Consider the following 25,130-nt stretch of genomic DNA (forward strand, 5'->3'; position numbering starts at 1 on the left):
GCATGAAGAAAATACAATGTACAAGGGACTGAGAGGGCATGCATTTATTTAGAAGCAAGTTTGAACAACTATCCCTTTGGCAGATCTTGAAAGAGCAATAAATAAAATAGTTAAAGATGTGGGGGAACTTCATTCCAAATATTGTCAGTTTAATGGGGAAAGTTCATACATGTATAATATGCAAAAGTGATGGACAATGATTATCGCACATTTTGACAAGAAAAGACAGTTCTAACAGCCATTTAGTCACAGATGGGTCTGATTGACTAGATTTCTTCTCTCAGCTGCATTGAGACTATAACTTAGAAATTTGAAGGAAAAATGCTTGCATATATACAGGCACACCCCCCCCCCCAAAAAAAAAAAAAAAAAAAAAAAAAAACACAATTTACAATTTCCATTTGGTGCCATTTTACACCAACTTACTCTTGTTCCATATCAATGGAACCCCATTTTGACAATAAACCCATGCCAACTCTTCTGATGCTGTGCCTGAGGTAAAACAAATTAATACACAAGGTTGAAGACTGCATCAAACATGCATACAACAGTAGAGTCGCTAATTCCATCAACAACACAAATGAATGCTAGTGGCAATTAATGCAAGCCCTGGAATGGCCAGACATACACTACGAATGCTAAGCAAAAGGTCACTATTTCCGTCCACTCCATGCAATAACAGCAAAGCGCTAACAAGCCAGTCTCCATGTTACAGACATGGGTGCTTATGCAGATTTGAATCTACCATACAGTAATTACCATGGCAACTGGCAATTAGCCATGTGCATACGAGTGATTTTGATAGTTGCCATCACTGTATTAAAGTGTAGTCATTCTCACATATCTCAATGGGGCACTGTTAATCTACTTATCAAATTTTCCTATTGTAAAAAAAAAAAAAAAAACTGTTAGCACAAACCCTGCTTTTGGAACTTTGCATTGCTGCTGTCATTAAAGCACATCAAAAGAATACTCATGCATCCCACAGTTTGAGAAACAGACAAACATTTATCTTATTAGTGGAAAAATGAGCAAAGAAAATGTGATTCCATCAGGATTCGAACCCAAGACTTCCAGATTTGTTTATTTTGTCAGAAAACATATACAGAAATTCTGTCTTAAATACTTGAATTTGTATTATCCCTTTTGGAATAGCAAATATTCAAACATATGACAGACTGGTAAGTTGTTACCATGTTTTCAATACCACCAAATCAAACAGGAGAATGTGTACAGTTGACTGACACATGTACAATTTAAATTTAAGAAAACCCCAAAGTTGCGATTTCATTACCAATTTTCATCATTGAGATGGAAACAGCAGTTACCACATAGATCAGTGATAACATAGTAGCAATTCTGAAGTAATTAGCACAACTAAAATGAGGACAAAATATGACCATACCACTGTTACTACTCTTGCCACCATTTTGCTTGCAAATCTAATTTCTCAATAGTGATGAGTGTGTAGACTCTGCAGTAGGTTTCAAATATCCATTTAATATCTGTTTTCCTTGGTGTCTGCTGCTACACAAGCCATTCTAAGAAAGCGTAACTGAAAGTACCTGCAGACAGTGCAGACACATGATATCTGTATGGTATACCACTTATCATAGGTTTTTGTTACAGGCTACTATAGTTTTGGTTTTGAAATTGGGGTGTGTGTGTTATGTGTGTGCATGTGCAAAGGGAACTATCAAAAAAGGTAATAGCTTGCTATGATGAAACCCAACCCCAAATCTTGATTTATAGACCATCCACTATGGCATATATATGGGACAATGTACTGCGTAAAAGACATTTCCTGCTTGCTAGTAATTTGAAAACACTTTGTGATTCTCGTCTTCTAGCATATTTTGTCCAATACATATATTCATCTTTATTAAAAATAAAATAGAAACCATATTCACTGTTTGTGTGTGTGTGACTTCTCTCACTTCATAAGAACTTGAAACTTAAACGTCATCAAATACATTATCTTCTTGAGAGAGTCTCTCAAACTCTAAACAAGCGTTAATAGTTATTATCAAATTGCATTCAAGTTGGCTCCTGAGGAGAGCTGAGATCACCCCTTCAAACATTTTGCATAATATGATACTTGAAAGGACCTATTAGTTATGTTCACACGCAGTTGCCGAACTTGAAGTTTAGGTCGAAAACTTAACTGTTGATGATTAGCTCTACTCATGAATTCATGACGCGAGTTCGGACGCATACCTAAACTTTAGGATACAACTTACGAGCGAATCTCACTCGATACCGGACGTGCAGAGTCTTTGCTATGACCTTATGCCCATACAAAATAGCAACAAGTAAATTTCTGCCTTCATGTCCTTGAAAGGAAAGTAAGGAAGTAAAAAAATGTGAGGAAAGTATAAATGGGATAACTTCTTACCATTTTTTACATACGACACCCTCGCAAGTTGAACAAATTACATTCTTGCTTATTCATGTTACACTAGAAGTACTCAGGGACAGCAAACCTCTGCCAAGGCCATTATGTTAACTAGTGGCATAGAACTGTGTATGCATCCTTATAAAAAAAAACCCACAAACAACCCTAATAATGATAAAAAAATTGAGGATCCGGTTCATAAGTTGGATAAGCAGCAAAGACCATAGCCTATTCCTTTTACCACATTGAACATATCCTGAAAAAAGAAAAGAAAAAACAAAACAAAAACTGGTTCATAAATTTTTGAATGATACTGCGAATAAACAATGCTGGCATAACATACATATATATATATATACATATGTGATGAAAATGGTGGCTACGTATATAGCACACAGGTCTGCCTTTCGATGCTCATGGCGCTTGATACAAATTTAATAACCAACTATTGATGTCAAGGTATACAGGAACAGAGGAGACATTAAATAACAATTACAAATACAAGGAAAGGATTAAAGGTTGAATAAGTATGTTTTAAGTTCTAATTTAAATTTGTCTGCCGCAGAAATTTGGCAAAGTGTCTTCGGGATCTAGGGACTGTTTGAAAGTTTTGTTCCCACCTTTGGTATAACAGAAAATGCTTGATCACCCCTTGAGTGTTTGACTTTTGGTACATGAAGCATTTGTGTTTCTGCTATTAGAGAATGTAAGTTTTGGTTGGTGACTGATTTATTCATGTAATCTCATGAAGACAAATAAATGGTATGATCTATTGGCAAAAACATTCTAAAGGAGATTTTTTTTTTGTCTCCTGGGAACTAGTGAAGAGACATTAGACCTGGTAATAAATGGTCTGATTAATTAGTGAGCATTAAAAGGCAAGTTGCAGAATTCTGAAATCACTGGACTTTAGAAACATCTTTCTCAGGGACAATGCAGAAGAGCGAAATAGTGAATTCTAAGTGAGAGGAGATAAAACATCATGTATTAAATAAAGCATCCATGGCTGTAAATTTCAGCAAGTCACCTTCTCATTGCTCAAACATAGTCTCATCCACCTTCCCCCTGGGGACAACCATATTTCCTCCATGTCACTGAGATGATAGGAGATGATAGCTTTATAAATACAGGTCGTACAACACCTTTCATCTCAAATAGCCAGTTAGAATGAAATGTTTGCTCAAGCGTTGGTAAACTGAGCTAGATAGTCACTGCATATTTCTTTTGAAACAAATTGGCCAATGGGGGACTGTCAATTTCAGACTCTACACACTGGACTGCAAAGTTCTACAATGAAAATGAAAAGCTTTTGCCCAGGTGGTCTCCTTGCTCTGGTATTCCTTTGCATATTCCATCACACTGGTAAAAAGACCTGTCAAGTAGACTGTAAATAGAAAGTTTGACAATATAGTTTGAACAAACAACAACAAAAAGACTTACAGCTCTATCATTTCTGATTCTAGAGAAGATTATTTTTTGAATATTCCTTAATTTGGGAGATGTGGGCCCCCTGGGGCCCCCAAAGGAAGCATGGTGCCCATTTGAACACATTGACACCCTATCCCCCTACGAATGCTACCTGCCAAGTTTGGTGAAAATCCATCATGTTGTTTGTAAGAAGAAGATGAACATGTACAATCTGAGTCCCCATTTGGACCCCCTCCCCTCCCTCGGCAAACAAGGGGCAGAGGGGGTTGGGGGACCCCTGATTCCAACATGAACAAACTTGAAACAACAGTCATCAATGTTCTAACTCATTCTTATTAACTTTAAGCTCTATCACTTCTGGTTTTAGAGAATATTTTTTAAAGATTCCTTAATGGGGGTGGGGGGGGGGGGGGGGGGGTGGGGGCTGGGGCATGGTGCCCATTTGAACAAACTGAGATCCTATTCCCCCCCCCCCCCCCCCCAAATATGCTACCTGCCAAGTTTAGTGAAAATCGGTCATGGGGCTCTCAAGAAGAAGATGAAAATGTTAAAAAATTACGCACGATGGACAAACAAAGAGTAATCGCAACAGCTCACTTAAGGCTCAGGCTAGCTAAAAACCTGGCTTGTAAGGCGGGCCTGTATGGCACTGATTAGGAGGATTGCTCAGTTTCCATATTGTCAACATACATAGTGATAAATCATTCACCACAAGGATTACAATAGTATGTATACAAATAATGAACCGGTACACATTGAATATGTGACTTTCAATAGAGAGAGGGATAAGGAAGGATAAATGTAAAAGGTGGGTAGGACAGAAAGGATTTATCTCTCTGCACATGTGGTACTGGTTGAGAACTCTGGTGCACGTTCACAGATCATAAACAAGTGAAAAATTGTACATCAGAAAATTTGTTGAAGATCAAGTCATGTTCTAACATTACATCTGTACACTTATTATGCACACTGTCCAGTGGTTACAAACTTCCCATGATTGCAGTTTGTCTGCCTCTAGCCATGTGGCGATGGTTTATTGCAAATAGCAGTTCCACTTTATAGGATCACGTGAAAAGTTCTGAATGCTTCTTACTGCAGCACATATTGTATTCCCACCCACCAGGAAATAGCGCCTGGCTGAGCCGACTCTTACTTTTGCTCCACCATGAGAATATTATGTTGGGGCAAGCAGGAAGTCTTGAGGCAGAAATTCAGGAACAAAATCCATCCCTCTTGTGTGGCAGTCATCAGTCCTAAAACTGTGGACAATGATCTGCCCTGAAGGCTTAAATGTTCAAAAAAAAAAAGAAGAAAAAAAAAAGAAAGAGCTCTTCAAAGAAATCCCTACCTTAAGTCGTTAAAGGGGAAGTGTAACAGGTAATAAATATGCATTACATTTTGTAAATATTTTGTACGAAAATGTAAATATCTAAATGTTAGTGCCACTTCCCCATAAGGGCCACATCATAAATAGGCCTATATTTGACGGGAACTCCCCTATGCCAGTAACCCTTCATTATTGCTTCTCAGTTACCCCTTTTATACTGTACACGATGTGAGGTAACTTTAGCTCAGGCTAGTCATATATACTGCCATTCTTGACAAAATATACAGCAAATTACTTCAAATGTGAGTTCTTTCTCTAGAATTCAGTAAATAGCTTGATTGGTGACAAAACAAAGTGTGAAACTAGAAATGTCACCATGGCGACGGTTTACAGCACATCGTAACAATGTGAACTGAAAAGTTTAACACATGATTGGCAAACACTATACTGTAAAACGATGAATGTTCGTGTGCATTTTAATTTCGTGAATTTCGCGAGAGGCAAGATTTGCAAAATTAAAATGCATGCAAAAGTTCTTATTTATACTATGTGCATTGAACATTAGAGGCAACTCGCGAAAATTTCATGTCGCGAAAAAGGCCGTTGGCTCCAATTCATGAAAATTTCATGCTGCGAAAATATCATGTGTTACAGTATCTGGTAAAAGATATATGCCAATTTTCATGACAATACCTTGAGCCATTTTCAAACAGTAGGAAAAAATAGAGAAATTTTGCATTTTTACATGATCTAGCAGACCCCATGACCCAAACCTTTTCCCTGCAGAATCAGTATTTGTGCAGTAATGTCTGTTTTATATACCAAGTTCAGTTCAGAGTATGAGTCATTTTGAAGGTATGGAGAGAAAAGAGTAATTTTAGCATTCAAACCTGACCTTTGACCCTTGACCTTCAACCTCATGACCCAGAAACTTCTCAAGAGAATCATTATTAGGCATAACTTATGAGCCATTTCCAAGTGAAATTTTAGCATTTTCACACTTCACTTTTGACCTTTGACCCCATGGCCCGAAGTGGTATGAACTAGTGCAGTTCCTCAGGCCCGAAATGTTATTTAAAAATCAAAAGAACAGAAGTAGGCAAAAAAATAAAGAACTAGAAAAGCACTATGAGAGCGCAGACCTCTGCTAAGCAGCTACAGTGTATTTTCCACTATGATCTTGCTCTTCTATAGAGATCAGTGATTTCCACCCACTGAAAAATCGCCCGATTTCCCAATATAGAAGGCTTTGTTACGTCATAAACCCTCAAATGCCCGGCACGCCTCTCCCCAGCAGAAACTAGAGCACGCACTTTAGTGCACGCATGAAAATCTAAAAAATGCGCAGCTTGAACTCCCAAGTTCATTGACCCTACCTGGCAAAATACCAAAAAACCTTTCACAAAATCCATACAAATTTCCTGATCACTATCAAAATTTATTCCTTTGTTACTTGTGTCATACTCAACTGTTCCTGCAAGTTTCATCCAAATCCATGCACAACTTTTAGAGTTATTTTGCACAAGGACAAACAAACAAACAAACAAACAAACAAACGGTAGCGAAAACATAACCTCCCCCCTTGGCGGAGGTAATAAATAAGATGAAGTGAATAGTACAAAAAAATCCCCATATTATAGCTGTACATGCAAACTTATTTGCTTTTCTTTCAAGAATAACAGGCAGTATTTTATGCTATTATACAATGCAAGTGCTGAAATTCAAAATGGCCACCGACCTGTCTGTAGTGGTCACTTTTGTTGTTTCCCTTGGGTGGTCGCAAGAAGCAGGTTTGAGATTTGGGAGTAATGACACATCTAGTGTAAAATCCCTCTGTGAGTGGAGTGATAAAGCCTCTATGATACAGCATTGTTCTACAGGAATAGGACTCAATTAATCTAGCTTTAGAGCCTTTTACAAGTACAATGTGTGTTCTGTACCACATGCATGCCAGTTGTGCACTGTAGTAAATCTTGTGGTCTGTAGGCCCCTATATGAGAGGTAGGCGTATGTATTACTTCATATGTATAAACATGAAAGGTGTGCACTTTAGAATGTAACATGTGAACAAAAAAAAAACAAAAAAAAAAAACGTTTGGTGAGTGCCTGTAAACCCTATTGTATTCAGTTGTTTATGTTCACCCAGGGATTTAGGAGAGACACCACCTCCCTGACACAGCTTAGATGGTATGTAGGCCTACTGTATTTAAAACATTTATAAGGCTCAATCCAAAGTCAGTGGAATCCAACAGGCATCAGTGCCATTCATACATTGATACAGACAAAATAGCATGATGTCGATTGCAATCCCTATATGGAGAAATATCCCACTAATTGCCAATAGAGATAATCCGTTGACCATAACTCTATGTGCATGCTTGAAATCTACTGGAGTGGAAATGGTGAACCTAATATTGTCCTTGTGTTTGTGCTCTGTTGTAATGTGTGTTTTGAATGATTGTACAGACAAAAATTTCCAGAGATATTTTGCTCTAGCATTCATCCACTCGCCATAGTGTGAAATATTGCGGTGTTTCTCAAATTATCCAAACTCCAAAATAATCGTAAGATTTCTTGGGGTTTGGATCATGATGATGATTGCACTATTTGGTGAGATTTTTACATCTATGCAGGCAAAACTTGAGATTTGGATCAAGATGCAAACCTCAACATTTATATCTCATGAATCTGCAGTCAGTGTGACTAACCTCTGTTGAGACTGATGCCTGCTAAAAGTGAAAACATTTTGTTTTGATAAGACACAAGCAGGCAGGAATCAAGTATCTGGAACTGCCCTGCACAAACAACTCCCACTCATCCAAATACTGCCCTAGATGACTAGTATAAAGGCCCCAGGTCTCCACTGGACTGTGTCAAACACTATTGGCACCACCTCTCTACCCAACAGAACTGAACAAAGCAGAGCTGCAGTCATCATATAGAGCTCAGCTGGTAGACTGTGGACTGCAGGTAACAATGGTGATCACGAAGGCTCGCATGCTTCACTTCTTTCATGACAAGCCCAATAAAATGGACTGCACTGCAGATCTGTGAAGCGTGCCACACTTTCTATCACCACAGAAAAAATAAGTGGTCTTGTGGACTTGGTTTGAATTGTGACACTATACTGGACTCTATCTTGCGTAACGGAGAAATTCTTTTTAACACACAAAAACAACAAAAACCCTACACAAAAAAGCTAAAACCAGATTATCAATTTGCATAACTGCTTTAATCTGTCAAAATATCTTCACCACAAGAGTCCGGCAATGCAGAAGGATTAACACAGTTCCGTATTTTCCCTCATAGGAATGCACATTTGGAATGACTGAAACCCACACATGTAAAAACAACAACAAAATCTTGCAAGGCCTAGCAATACAAAGGGTCCACATGATCTAGTGAAAGAATTGATAGCATTCCCACTGTTCTGTGGACCATCATCAACTGAGAAACAAATGGGTATAATTCCTCAGACTTCTATAACACCTTTGTGGCTCTTTCTTGTCCTCATATTCTAACATCTTCGTAGAGGAGAAAGCCAAGATCTTCTAATCACTACGTAAATACAGGTTCTTTCTTCTCCATAATATTTCAGTGAAATAACCAATCAAAACACACACTTTCATTGTATGAATATTTTCTTACATTTCTAAAAACTGGAATAAAAGTAATGAGGTCCATGATACATACTATATAAAATGGGGGGAAATAGACATGCGTCCTATTGCACTGCTTTTCACCATGATGTCAGTGTCAGTATGAAAGTACTGAGAGATGACATGGTACATGTAGGTTAGATGAGCGTGGCCCCTAAATTCTCTGTCCTGCAGCTTTGTCTTGGACCTGATACTTTAAAAAGCAATGAGCACTGATTGCATGTGTATCATTACAACACATGAACAAACAAATGTCATGCACTACTATTTACTATACTCGATACATTCCATAAATATGATCAATCATTTCTTGGTTTTCTTTTCAGAGAAATCATAGCTATGCTACAGATATTTCATTGGCATGTGTTTTCAAAACAAATTGATAAACACATCAATTCTAGTATAGGAATATACAAGGCACATAACAAACAAATCATGCACCTATCTATAACAAGTCTGTAAAATGCATGGCTACATTACGTACATCATACATGATTTAATTACTGCAAATGCTCTATACTTCCTGGATGAATGTATACCATTTGCCATCCCCTGTGAGATGACTTCATTCAGACAAATGAACCTCCAGAATGAAAAACAAACCAATCCTCCCCCAAACAACAACAACAACAATCCCTAAGACACCATTAACAGGAAGTCCCTGGTAGCTTATACACTAGATCCTCCGTATTATAGTCCACTGCCTAAATACTTCAGAGCCAATCATGGTCTGGGTGAGCCTGACAGTGGAGCAGAAAGCTAAAAAATACTGGTACTGGCAGTATCACTCTACACCATTTGAAGGTCTCTTCAGGCAAGAAAATAAGTATTCGGATCTATTCTCAGCGCAACAGAAAAGGCCCCACTGTGTCTATTACTGTATACAGATGAGAGCTAATTATGGTTTAAGCACTGAGGTAACGTTTGTCCAAGCCCCCATAAGGATGGGTTCAGAAGTAAAACCAACAGCATTCACAAAACTTCAGTGGAAGTACAGATAACAGGAATTACAGGACAGAATAGACATGAGAGCATAACAGGATTCTTGGGAGGCCTAAAGCTAAATGATACAATTCAGAATAAATCTGGAAATAACCAATACATATCAACTGATATTGCATAAACATTGAAATCTAAAACATGATTCTTGATCTTTGACTGAGAATACACACACATCAAAGGTTCTGTTCCTAAATGCCACCTTCAGATGCACTTTTTCACAACAAGCTCATGACAGAATTAAGCTTTTCTTTACAATTTATATGTTAAAGTTTGGGTATTCAATCTGCCTATAGGGTATTTTTCCCAACACTGCAGCTTGCTTCTTTTTTTTAAATCTATAATCTTGCAGTCACTTTCCTGGCCACTCGGCTTTCTCATATCTGAAAGTGATATCAAATACAATGGCTACGTAGATAGACACATTTAATATACACTAGAGGCTAATACTAAAGGCTGGCATTACTGCAAGACAGCACTTCCTCATATCACTATGGCTGTGCTTATGCTTCCCTTTTACGGGCCATAATCAGTGTTTTGGAATGTGATTGGTGCAAAATGCGGTTGTGTCCTTGCTCATTTTGATAGAAACGGCATTTCAAAATGTTGTTTCAAAACTTTAAAAAAGGTGTGTTTACGATCGCCGATTCTGATTAATGTTTCGTGGGGAAGCATACACGCAAAGTCACATATAAAACATGCGTTTAACTGACGTCATCTCATAACCTTTCCGGTTCCCTTGAAAATGCACTTGCCAGGATAGCCCACCTTTCGATTACTGTACTTCATTATGTCCAATCTGCTGGTGTTGGGCTTTTCAGCTCAAGCTCCCTGATTTTGGTACATTTGTATGCTGCATGTGTATGAAGAGGTCACTATACAACACAATCCAATTTTGTCAACAATTTGTCAACAATTTGTCAATAAAATAAATACTCGTATTTCCTATTGTTATCTACAGTCCATACGTGTATCAGTAAAATCAAAATGATTCAGTACTGTATTTTAGACATGCTATTAATGAATGTAACCAGTCAAAACGTGCACTTGTATGCACACACTCAGGCCAGAACTTCCGAAAAAGCGCGCGCCCTAATTGGACCTGCCTCTGCTGAGGTCAACAAAGCAATCGAAACGCTCTTTCCAAGCTCAAAAAAAGTGAGCATAAACAGTGCTCCCGTGAGCGGCATTTTGAATCAGTGTTTCAAAACACTGATTCTGCCTTCCCAAACTGAGCATAAACACACCCTATGGTGAATTCTCTACATACTGCTTTATGAAGAATACACGACCTTTTGAGAGGTAAAAAGCGTGGTCTTTCTCATCATGGCTAAGTGTTAATTGATGATAATAAAATTAGTATCATGCCTCTTCCTCCTTTCTTCAAACTCAGTATCATGTCATGCACTGGGGCTGAAATTATTTCGTTTTCTCTCACTTCATAAACCACAAATGTACAAACTATTGTGACATTCCATACAAGGTTCAAGGAGATACCACTATTAGTATCAAATGGTCATTTCAAACAGTTCAGTACCTGTAATACTAAACAAATATTTGCATTATTCAGAAGGTAAGAGTAGAATGATGTTACAGTTGAAAGTGAAACACCTATTGTTCTATCATTATGTTGGAACACAAGCATGAAATAACAGTTACCCCCTGGACAAATACCCCAGACCCTTACTCTGGTCCTCACCTTAATCCTAAACCCAATCCTAACCCTACCCAAGCTCTGACCCTAAACCTAACCCTGACCCTAATCTTTACTCTAACTCTATCACTAACTGGTATTGGGGGGGGGGGGGGGGGGGGGTAATTGTCCTGATACAGCCCCTGGTCAAATCACTGCCTAGTCCTGAGGTAACTTAAAGGACAAGTTCACCTTCATAAACATAAGGATTGAGAGAATGTAGCAATATTAGTAGAACACATCATTGAAAGTTTGAGGAAAATCAGATAATCCGTTCAAAAGTTATGAATTTTTGAAGTTTTTGTGCAGTACCCGCTGGATGAGAAGACTACTGCAGTGTATGAATAACTTAGATGTCACATGCGTACAACAACATAAGGAAAATATAAAGAGAATTTCACAAAATTCCATCTTTTGAAAAAAGTACACATTCCCCTGACTCGTTACCGACAAATGTTATGGGTAATATTATTCTCCCTGCCTTTAGAAAGAGGCAAGTCAAGTGCTCTTTTATTATGCGAAAAAAGTGAAAATATGTTGAATTTTCTTTTACATTTTCTTTATACTGTTTACGCATATGACTCACAAGCTGTAGTAGTCTCCTCATCCAGCGGTTCCAACACAAAAATTTAAAAAATTCATAACTTTTGCATCGATTGTCCAATTTTCCTCAAACTTTCACTGATGTGTTCTACTAATATTGTTGCATTTTCTCAATCCTTATGTTTATGAAGGTGAACTTGTCCTTTAAAGCTATTGAACCCATGGTTGGTTGCTCACAAGCATTCAAATGTTGCTTTTTTTAGCAGCCACATCAAAAAAAAAAAAAATCACAATACAGATCATACAAAGACAAAACAAAGAATACATAAATAAATGTAATTCATCATTGTAGCAAACTGCTTCATGAAGTAGAAGTCAGGGAAGGTGCTAGAATGATGATTATTGTGAGCACTCTGCCCTCAATTACCTATTATTTGTTTGATGTGTATACATATCTTAGACATAAATGCTATCAATAGCACTCTTTGGACATACCAAGGTACTGCAATAAAGATGACAAAGCAACTGAAACAGGGAAGAGAACACATGACATAGGAAAAAGGGGAACTAGTGTGGCTTATAAAAGAAAACAAGACCAGAGATAACATGGAGATTGTTTGACTACTCAAACATGCATCCAGGACACAGATGGGATTATGCTGAACTGCACTGATATCTAGTTGGTTCACTTCCTAAAATTTTCCTATTGACTTCCTTGCAAGCCTATCGTTAGATGATCATGCTTCTACTTCCTGGTCTAAAGTCACATCTTCCTATTCTCTGCCAACCAAAGATCAGTAATTTTCACTTTCTATCTTATTTTGATACATTCTACAATGGCAGAGGCAAAAGAAAATGTTATGCAAAATCAGCCACTCCAAAGGTAAGAATTCACTCATTGGGCAATTCTCATGACAAAAATAAAAAAATAAAAAAATATTGTGACATGAAAACTTGCAAAGTTTCGTACTGTATGTTCGCACATGCAATGATACAGTGTAGCTCAGAAGAAAAAAAGACTGTAAAGTTTCTGTAGGTACAGGTGTAGTGAACATGTCCTGTTTCAACTTTCAACCATTCCAAGGATGATTTTCTTTAACATTAAATGTGCTGGTGATGCTCAGATACAGTAGAGTGCAGTGCATGCACGCATACAAGGTGTAGTACAGCTGTAAGATACCTTGTATAGGTTCTGTTTTTTTTTAAAAAGGATTAAAATCCACAAAAGTTAAATATTGCAATTTTTCAGCGGTGCGTAATCTCATTACAAAACACCTTGCAAAGTTTCTTTACAAGTTAGAAAAATCACACACCGACTTGCAATTTTTCTTCAAACGTTTCAGATGGAGTTTGGTACAGCTGCTAGCTAACTTTCACTGTAACAGGCGCGGCGGATACGGTGCAATTAACTCGCCGAAAGCTTATGACCTCGAAGTCTAATTTGCAAAAAGTAGACAGCTTGTGTACGCAAAACCGCTGGGGAAGTGTCACACGACAATCGCAATATCTCACCTCAGAAGCCATCAAATGATTACACAGCAAATTGAAGAAGAAACTATTCTCTAACTCGTAATGTTACATATTTGGGGTTTTATTGAGGATAAACCTGTGAAAATAATGTCGAAACTTAGCTTCCAAAACAGAAAAATTTGGTCTCAAAACAAGTATTATTTTCTCACATTTTCCTTCATTGCACAAAAATGAAACTTCGGTATATATGACTTATGGTAGTACAATTATATCCATACTGCGTTCCAAATATCTTTTCTGTATCATTTTGCGCACAGTTATGTCTGGAAAAAATCGAGATCACTGTCACTTGTGACCCATGTAAAATCCATAGCATAAGCAATACGCAGTCCGATGTATTGGTTTTTGTGAGCCTGCATGAAACAGTTGAAGCACATAGCAGGGCTCCTCTCTTGCCAACTCACCACCCTGCAGACCGAAAACCGAACCCTGTCGCATTGCGCCTAACCTGACACCGCTGATTGGCTAAGCATGCACTGACCAGTAGAGAACGCAAGCGCAGGAGGATGATCTAGTTGTGCAAGTCTAGTATTTTCTCTTAAATTCGGTTGTCTTTTTGCTCTTATCTTCACCTAACTACTAATTGCACAAACACGAGACTTTGCAGGTAGTGAGACTGGTGTATACAGACTAGTAATATGTTAATCAAATGGGCAATTCCGCGGTTAGTAACGTTACATTTAAAGAAATTTAGATATTTATTTTTACTACTAAATCACCATTTATTCATTTCAAGTCAAAATCATGTTAAAACATGTTCATCATCCCCAGGTCTATGATATAGAAAAGAATGAGTACAATCCAATAAATATTAGAATTGCTATGGCAACTAAAAGGGCTGGTTAGTAACGTTACGAAAAAAGGACATGACAAAAAAATCAATGTCTTGTAACAAAAAGTGTGCAAAATTTCAAGTTACTTCAAACAAAGTGTTGCATTAATTTCAATTATTGCATCATGACAAACGTTCACGCAAATATTTTTAGCAGATCGACCAATAATTTATCAGCTAGACCCCCAAATGCATGGTTAGTAACGTTACGGTTAGTAACGTTACATTTGTCCGGAGTAATTCCGCAGGTCATTTCACCCTTTTGTAATTGACAAAATGTCACATGACTTCTGGAGTATTTAAATGTATTCATCTTTTACCTTTTAGCAAAAATTTGAGGAAAAAATTTCAAAGCAACCCACTGTAATTTGCATTTAAGTGAATTTCAGCATCCCCAGTCCCACATGTACATTTTAAATGATGGTTTTAGATCTCGCAAAATCAATAAATACGAAAAATAAAATCTACTGAATTTGAAAGACCTTAGTGATTGGTGAACATCCAAGGCATTAGTTGATACCTAAATTAAAGAGTAAGATAAAGAGGCACATTTCTTTTATCCATGTCATGTCCACCTAACTGCGGAATTGCCCAAATGCATATTCATGCAGGCGCAGACTTGTGTCTGGAAAAAATCGTAACCCTTTCCCACGGTCAACTCAAACAGAAAAATACACATATCTCAAAAGAAACATCAGCATTTTTGCCCAAAAATCTTATGAAGGATGATATATCCATATTAGATATATGTGTGAAGTTTCAAGGGATTTGGTGGTAAAATAAAGGGAGATACGAGGAGGTGAACTTTCGAGATTTTTTGTCCTTCCCTCCACACAGCGCTTCGATGACCATTAAGAATTCAAAAGCTTTGGCCTCTTAGATCAGTGAGTTAATTACACCATATCGCTAGGGCTGGTAACTTCAAGATATTTCGAACATCTCAATTTTTTTTTTCTATCTCAAAGAGAATGGCCCTCATGAAAGCACCATTACATTTATCAACCAACACAAGTGGCAAAGGGATAAGACAAGCTGTAGAGTAGTACATTGTAATGGCAGGAATGAAATTACAAAAATGAATATGCTGGAAAGAATATTGTTTATTATTTAAACATGATAGATATAACTCTAGAATAGTCAATGCATAGGCCTACAATTATAATGCTTCACTCACAGGTTCTAGCCACATGTTATTTTATGCAAAGAAAGCAGACTACTACTTCATACCAAACTGGAATTCCTACAAGCTTCTCCATAGACATGACAAATTGTGGTGCCCATTGCCCTTTTATCTTATATGAAACACACTTCTATGATCAGATTCATAAAATCATGTATGACTTATTCATCAATTTTAACTGTCTGATGATCTAGTCCTACCTTATGACAAACAGGCTTGGCTACAAAGTGTCATATTCTCCATACGCATGCACACACGCACACATACATACACAGATACACACACAAGAGTACAGCAGAGAGAACTTTGGTAAACAGCAATAATATATCTGTAATAGTTTTGCCCCATGCCTGCTAGGATATAGAACAATGGCTTGGTGTTGGATTTTTTTTAATCCTGATTCAACATGACAAAATTTATTAGCACCTGATACCACCCACACAAAGATTTTAACCATTCTACCTTGCTATCTACACTCACTTTCCCTTAGAAAATCTCAACTGAGTCACTTTAATGATGAAATCTCCCACACATGATCACATCAATACAATCTTGCACTAACTACATTGTACACTACAACACTGGAATCAGTAAAGTCCAGACAGTGAATGCATCACATTTCCAAAGGATTTCTAGCTGAGGAACACAAAAGGCGCTGAAGGTGACTAGTAAGAGCGACATAAGCAGAGTATGCAAGCACAAGCAGGCACACACACACACACACACACACACACACACACACACACACACACACACACACATACACATACACATACACAGTAATATATCTGCTGCCTTCTTACTCAAGGACAGTACTGAGTGATATACTGACTGTTCTCTGTAATAGATACGGCAACATAGGCAGGGGCGGAGCCTGATACACAGATTTCTCTCTCTCTCTTTCTTCATGCAACCAGACAAAGCATGGCAAACCCAGTGCCTGATGGAGTGACTGGGTGCGGTTCCCTTATTAGCATACTCATTTGCATACAGCTGTGATTGACAGCAAAGCAAGCTTGTGCCCAGTAGATGGCGCAATGCAAGAAAATTCAACATGCCTCTGACAGTCCATTACATTTGTCATCGAATCAAACAGGAGAAATTACATTATTAGAATAACAGCATCAACTTGCATACATTTACATCAACAATATTTTGTGGCTGCTTTGAAATTCTTCATCTGCTGAATGGCAAAATGATCAACAATGTAAATGTATCTTCCATGACACATATACTTGCAGTATTTGTAGAACGAAATACATATGTTTCAAACTGCAGAAAGCATATTCTTCAATACACTTCACTGTATGATTTAAGGCAACTGAAATGATCTTCTGGCATTTTTACATTTTGATATCAATCATAATACATGTAACTGTGTTGTTGTGGGGTTTTTTTTTAAGTCTTAGACATCATAGCTATGCTGCATATAAATGCAAAACCCAATTATATCTAACAAAAAAAATATGTATGAAGGTACATAAATCTTGTTCATTATTAGCTTTGCAGTTCAGCATAAAGTATGCATACCCTATGTGTAATTTCTTGCTTCAAGCATATGCACTAAGATATTTTGCAAGCATGATACAAAAATGTACACAATAACTCTTATTCACAAAAGCTTATGTCAACAACAAAATTGTCACATAAAAAGCACACCCAAGACAGAAGAAATGTCAGTAAATGAGTTTATGAGCACTCATTGTCCTTTCCCTATATCAACAACTACACATTTCGTTGCTACTGCAATAACATCTTAATTTTTGCAAATGGCAACTTTGAACTTGTTACTATTTAATTTGTAAAATGTCACTGATGGTGATGACAAGATTTATGATATATTTCATGTACCTACTGCAGCTGTTGAAAACTGCCATATACATGTAGATATTATTTGTATCATTAATAAAAATTCCTCTCCCCCCTCTTAATGCCAGGTAGACACTTTTATGCAATTTGCAGCTCTCTTCAATAGGATCAACAGTATCGCCACACATAACACCAATGCGATCATCAAGACGTGTACCATTGCTGCTACTAAACACTCATCCTACAATCTTTTGACACACACCTGTCAACACCAACACTCTAACACACACACCACACAAACATTATTGCCACCACCAAGACTTCGATTACAGGCTTTTCCAGCACATACATGAGCTGCAAGAATGGTCCATGAATCAGTTGCTGTCTTGCATTCATCATGCATGCAACATGCACATCATATCCACTTTCCAACTGATTGACAAACTGCCCTACATCGATGTAAATCTGAGATCAGGAGGTCGTAGGTTCAAGTCCTGCTTGAGTATGTACGGCTATGATTTTATTTTTTCATTATTTTTCTTTATCATGGCTACTACTAAAACACTGATCAATTCAGTGCTTATTTACGTCGATGTAGGGCAATTTGTCAATCAGCTGCAACGAAAACATCTCGGCGGAAGAATTTTATGAATTTGAAAATCCACTTTTGTAAAAGAACTGCTTGTTGACTAATGATTGTTATTACTGCTGTTTCATACCTGAGTGTGGAGGTCCACCGAAGCTCTGCCAGCATACTGAGCCATCCGGTGCCTGTAGTTCAGGTTGTCACAGATTTCCTGCAAGTGGGCAAAAATAACAACTCAATAATCGGGACAGCAAAGTTGCAGATTTGATGGTAATTCAGTATCTACCACAGGAGATCAAATATATTTGGGCAATTCTGTGATTAGGACATGACATCACTAAAAAAAAATGTGCCTCTTTATGTTAATCTTTCATGTATTACCTAATGCCAAGGATGTTCAGAAATCTTGATTTTTGCAAGATCTCAAACTAACATTAAAAATGTACATGCGGGACTTGACACAATAAAATTCACTTGAATGCAAAGTAAAGCAGGTTCCTTTCATATTTTCCTGTAAATTTCGCCAAAGAGAAAAATGTAACAAACGCAAACAGCAGGAAACTTACCAGAAATGAATATAATTCATTAGTGGAAAAATTATTAGTGGAAAAATTAGCAAAGAAAATTGGATTCCAACGGGATTCGAACCCCAGACCTCCGGATTGCTAGCCCGGTGCTCTATCGACTGAGCTATGGAAAGTCCTAGTTCAGTCTTCATCCCAGAAACCCTAAATTCTCAATGCTCGGATGGTCAGAAGCTATGGCGGTGTGTTTGTGTGTGATACACATGCACATACTTACACCTGGCTTAAACCCAAAGGATAATTCAACTTGGGGATAAATGCGAGGGATCACCGAATGGAATCCCATTTTCTTTGCTCATTTTTCCACTAAAGAGAAAAATTAATACACTTCCATACTCCAGAGGCCATGTGATATTTACTCAATTACAAAGGGGTGAAATGACCTGCAGGATTACTCTGAACTAACTGTAATGTTACTAACCGTACTGTAACTCATCATGCTTTGGGGGTTTTGCAGAAAAATTATGGGTCAAACTGCAAAAAATATTTGCTGGAACATTTGTCATGATGCTATAATTGAAGTTAACTTGACATTTTGTTTGAAGTGTCTTACATTTTAGCAAACGATTTGTCTGATGACTTATTGATTTTGTTCGTGTTCTTTTATCATAACATTACTAAACACTCTTCAAGTTACCATGGCAAATCTAATATTTGTTTCATTGAATGAATTCTTTTCTATATTGTAAACCTAGGAAGGGTGAACATGTTGTGATACAATTGTGACTTGAAATAAAAAGATGGTAACTTAGTAGCAAAAGCAAATATGAAAATTTGCTTAAATGTAATGGGTGTACTACTGTACCTAAACTGTACGTATGTGCTCTTTTTTCTTTTTCTTTCCTTTTTTTTTTTTTTTTTTTTGATTGGGGGGCCATAACCTGCTATTACCATGGGAACATACTTTCTGCTAGTCTTTAAAAAAATATGTCTAGCACAGTTATATATCACAATCTCCATGTGTGCCATATTCCTTCTGAGCTATAATGCACTGTTAACATGGTAAAACACTTTCCAGCACCACTGTGTCTTGCACAACTTTATATCAAGTTATGCATGCATGCTAATTTTCTGGTGCATAACTGAAAAACTGGAGAAGAAGTTCGATCTGCAAGCCTTTTACCTGATTTAGGGCCATTTTGTGCTGTTACCATGGCAACACAATTTCTGCTACAGTTAAAAAATGTGTCTTGCACAACTATACAATGAGGTAATAATGTGTGCCAAATTTCTTTGGAATCGCTCAAAAATGGAGAAGCAGTATGATTTGCAACTTTTGTAACACATCAACTGTGGGGGCTAACTGCCCACTGATTCCCAATTACCTCCTACAAACTTTGCTTGATGGAGGTATAATAATCAATTATGCATGCCGCATTAAGTAGATTTGACAACCAATGATTCCTTCATGCATGCCATATCAAGTTACAATCATAACTAAAGGGCGAGATCATAATCTTCCCCTCACAACACATCTTGAGTCGATTCCCTTCAGTCCTATCCTCATGCCATATTTGGAGGAACAATCTCAACATGTTATAGTCTATTGTCAATAATGTGACAGTGAATTAAGCTTTCTACTTTTTCACAGGATGGAGATGAAGGTCTCCACTTTTCTATGTGATCATTCAGCCATTCACTGTGATCATAATATCTCCAAACCAGCAGCTGGATGTAAGGAAATAGTATATCAGAAATTTAAGGTGATAGACCCTGAGCAGTCGCAGCGGACGGGTGCAATTAACTCACTACTTTCATTTTGACGTGACCTCGCTATCCTCTTGAATGAACACGTTTCGCACGAAAACCGCTGGGAAAGTGTCGCAGCAAAACTGCTGTAACTTTACTATTAATTCATATTTTTTGATAATCCAAACGGTTATGAAAAGTAAAAACCTAATTTTAACCTGCCATTATGTTACCTTTTTTAAATAATGACGATAAAATATTCCAAAATGGAGCATAATTTCACTCTCAAAATGGAAAATAATTGTCAGAAATCGTTGCTAAAATTTCACATTTTGACTTCGTGAACAACAAAAAACTTTCAAGTATGGTACTAAGTATGTATTTCTTTATGGAACTCTAAAATATCACATTTGAGAAATCATGCGCCCGGATATGTCTGGAAATAATCGAAAGAGGTGCACTTTCTACCTTCGTTCCGAGCACGAAATTTCATAGTCATTTGCACACGGGAAGACAGGGTAAAGTCCCACGTACCCACATCTTTGTTGCGCTCACGTCACCTGTACTTCAGTGCCGTACGGCACTGCTGGACTCTGATTGTAACTCGTACTGGGAATTCGTAGTTGTAATGTTACTTACTAGTGCAGTAAAATCTGCGTTAAGTCTGAATAATCCAATGTCATGAATTTGCAAGTGGTATCATAGCTGGTATCATATCGGGTAGATATTCACATTTTTGATACTTTCTTTTTAATAGGCCTGGGCCCCGTTGCAAGAAACTTTGCGTTTAAACGCAACTTGCAACTGATTGTCACTGGCCAATCAAAATCATTGTTGCATGCATGTCTTCTTAATAGGGCAGACCCTGAGCCAATCAGAATGGTTGTTTCTAAATTAGCAATTATTTGCAATTGATTGCAACTTTCTTGCAACGGGGCCCAGTTCTGATAACGTGTCGTAAGTGCTTGTTTTTGAGGTGGCGAAGTCCCCTGCAGCACACTGCTACATTGTACTTATCGACACCCTGCGGCCCACTCTCATAGCATGCATGTGCAGTGTACTAGGCATCCGCAGCATGCAGCCACCTCGTATCGCACAGTAACAGTACGCTGCATTATATCCACCAATCAGCTCGCTGGATCAAAGCAGCATGTGAAAGTCCATTCATTGCGTAAGCGCAAATCAGTTTTTCTTAGAATATGACGTCATTATTCTCGTTTGCTGCTCCGAGATTTCTGACAAGATACCTCATTTATTTTCACTTGTAACTTCAAAAATAGGTCTTCAGCAAAGCGAACACCTCTCTGCTAACGTCCGCCCATGTCTAATGAATATGTGTATCAAGTTCCATGAATACTAAGTGGTGCGACCAGATGTGTCTGGAAATAATCGGAGGGTAGTTTTCCAAGACAGCGAAACATGAAATGTTGAATAACTTAAAAAGTTCTCAATCGTTTCTCATGATTTTTCGTATGTAGATAGAAATCATCATTTTGCATTGATCCTGAAAGTTTGAGCGATTTTGGTTAATGTATAGCGGAGATATGAGAAGGTGAAATTTTGGTGAAAATGAGAACGCCCGATTCGCACTGCCTCGATGACGGTTGAAAATTCAAAACGTTTCGTGGGTTTTGGGGGAGTTAATTATAGTCGTCCGTTGCGACTGTGAGGACTTTGTTAAAGACTTGGAGTTATCTGACCTGATTCAGAAATCTTAGAATGGTACCGACAAGCTGGCCAATCAGTATGACAGCACTTTATCAACTATTCTTGACAAGCATGCACCTGTTAAACGGTGTGTTGTTGCTTCACGTCCATTAAACCCATTGTATTACAATGAAATCATAGAGGCAAAGAAGCTTAGGATGAGATTAGAGAAGAAATAAGAGAAGGACAAGTCTTGAAGATAATAATGTATCAAAACTCAGTGCAAGGTTGTCTGGGATATGATACAGTAGGCAAAAGCATCAGACTATGAGAAGCAGATATCTGACTGCGTTAGTCAGAGAGATGTCGACAAAATAAGAGACAACATGCTTCATTATTGCAATAAATCTATCCTCCCAAAACATTGTAGCAACCAAGAACTGGCAGAGAAATTTAGCTTGTACTTTTCCACAAAGATACAGGACATCCAAGCAGCACTTGATGCTAAAGTGCTAACTGGTGCAAGCTTCACAACGGGTCATTCTACTGGGAAAAACTACATTCTCTACATATTTTGTCATGGCATTGGAGGAAGAAGTGAGGATTACAGCTGGTTCCCATTCTACTTCTAGCTCACATCTTCTTCTGTCATGCACTTTGTATACTAATAGTGAATAGATCATATGAAACAGATATCTTCCCTGGCTTATTCAAGGAAGCAGTCATTCAGCCTCTGCTAAAGAAGCCAAGAATAAACACTGGCACCCTCAATAGCTACAGACCTGTGTCTAATCTGAAGTTCAATTCAAAGGTTTTGGAAAGAATTGTAGCCCAGCATCCTTCAAGAATATCTTGAACTGAATGATATAAGTAAACCACTTCAATCTGCTCACAAGAAGCATCATAACATTGGGTCTGCTTGTTATTAAAGTGCACAATGATAGGATCAATGAACACATGTCCTCCTCTGCAGAAATTGTGTATGGTGCCCCCCCCCCCCCCCCCCCCCCCAACCGTCTGTTTTGGGTCCGTCATTCGTAAGCATTTATGCCAGCCCTCTTGCCGAGATTGCACGGACCATTGGCATCCATACACATCTTCATGTTAATGACACCCAGCTAGATACACATCATTTGATTCATCTGATCTTTTAAGTGAGGCTTCTAAAACATACACTTGCAGCATATACTGATGATATGAAAGCATGGATGATACAGCACAAACTGAAACTGAATGATGACACAAGTGAATTTATGATAATTGCCTCAAAATATCTGGCAGCTAAGGTTCACAGTCCATCACTACGCATAGCATGTGTCAATGTCCAATCCGTATCAAGTTGTAGGAATCTTGGAATTTACTTTGACCCTGAAATGTCAATGGGGACACATGATATAACCACATGTCACTCTGTATATTTGCTATTATGCAGTATTCACAGTATCCAGAAATCATTGTCACATTAGGTAGCAGTCTCTGTTATTCATTCATATGGTACGTCTTGTATTGATTATTGAAATGCATTATTGTTCTAAGCTTCATCCTACCAACATGCTAAACTACATCATGCTCAAGATTCTGCTGCTCTAGGCCTCTATGGAACATCTTGCTTCTCCAACATTACCCCAGATCTTAAAGACCTAATAAAATGGTTTAGATATTTTTTTCTTAATGATGTAATAATATTAAATGTTAAATTCTAAGTGTATTCTGTGGTTGTGCGTGGTTTTTTACTCTTCTGAATTTTGTTCTATATTTGTTAACATAATGGATGCAATTTCCTCGGTTTTCGAAAACTTTCTATACTTTCGCCACATGCGGCGCACTATCACTTCTAAATTGTGATGACGTCAAAGATCGGAGTCGTCGATATCGATTGTCCGACCAGCCTAGCCATAGCCAGTGAGCTAGCAAGGCTAGCGCAGCACAGCGACAGCACTGGCCGGCCGGCTGGCGGCTAGCACTGGCGGGGGAGCAAGCTAGCGAGCGCATAGCTAGCGCTGCGCTGCACTATTGTCATTGGCTAAGCCTTTGGACAAAAGAATATTTAATGAATTGTATCGGATTTAATACTGCCAATAATACAAATTACAACTGTGGTACGCTTGAATATCCATTATTTTCGGCAAACTCATGAAATAGGCCCCACCACTGCGTGTCTGTATTATACAACGCCCAAGTAGATCCTTGTAATTTGATTGGAGGATTGTCGGTGACGTGATATTCAGTAAGTACTCCATTCAACGCGCCATGCAATTTTGGTTCAATTTTTGCGTGCAACTTGGTTCGATTTTTTCGTTCTATTCCAAGGTTCGAGAAATTGTACGGTACTGCATGTACTGTGTGTTGCATATTGCAGCTAGCGCGGTGAACGTGTGCGGTACATCCACATCCCATGCGCGTATGTAGGCCTACGTACGTAGTGCTAGTGTACGTGTATGAGCGCTAGCTGTTACCTGTATCTACACTGATTGCACAAGCCAGAAAGAGAATGGCAGTGGATCCACATGTAAGTATGGCTATATTTTTCATATAGACTTCTAGGCCTACTTAGACCTACCCAACAATCATCCAACCAAACAGAGATCTACTTGGACATTGTATAAAACAAATAGTGTATGGTCTTTACTCGTGCAATGGAACGAGATTTCGCACTCGGTGAAAGATGAGGTGCACTACTCAACTCGGCTTCGCCTTGTTGAATAGAGCGCCTCTATCCTTCACCTCGTGCGAAATCTCGTACCATTGCACTCGTGACCATTCACTATTTGTATACTAATACTACGGCGACTCGCCTGTTTATACTCGTGAATTCAGCCCCACCGTGTGGCGTTCATCGGTAGATAAGCACAGCGGTGGGGCTTCCTTCCACAGTATAATGATCGTGAATTCGGCAAAAAGGACTTCCTAATATGTCCCTCGACTAATTTAACAGCCAATTTAACCATAAATACAACCCCACCTAACCCTAAACCCTAACCCTAGGACCTACCCTAAACCCTAACAACCTAGGACCTACCCTTGCTTGCTATAAACGCACGGGTGCACGCGCACTGCGGTAGGGCCTATTTCAAGATAGCCCCACCACTGCGTGTCTGTAACAATACTACGGCGACTCGCCTATTTATAGGCCTAGGCCTACTCGTGAATTCAGCCCCACCATGCCGTTCATCGGTAGAATAAGCACGGCGGTGGGGCTTCCTTCCACAGTATGATTTGTATCATAAAA

At 38.3% G+C, this 25,130-nt stretch overlaps 1 protein-coding gene across 1 annotated transcript in view; it reads right to left on the bottom strand.

Annotated features, from left to right (window-relative positions):
• LOC139745158 (exosome complex exonuclease RRP44-like) overlaps positions 1-25,130 on the bottom strand; it is a 219,209-nt gene that overhangs the window by 144,663 nt on the left and 49,416 nt on the right. Inside the window, exon 20 of the mRNA XM_071655572.1 lies at positions 18,115-18,192. Within this exon, the coding sequence (XP_071511673.1) occupies positions 18,115-18,192 (78 nt within the window). The remainder of the gene's footprint in view (positions 1-18,114; positions 18,193-25,130) is intronic.

This window comes from Diadema antillarum, unplaced genomic scaffold, assembly GCF_040938485.1.
Source record: "Diadema antillarum isolate AM-2024a unplaced genomic scaffold, OU_Dant_1.0 seq00001237_RagTag, whole genome shotgun sequence".
NCBI lineage: Eukaryota > Metazoa > Echinodermata > Echinoidea > Diadematoida > Diadematidae > Diadema > Diadema antillarum.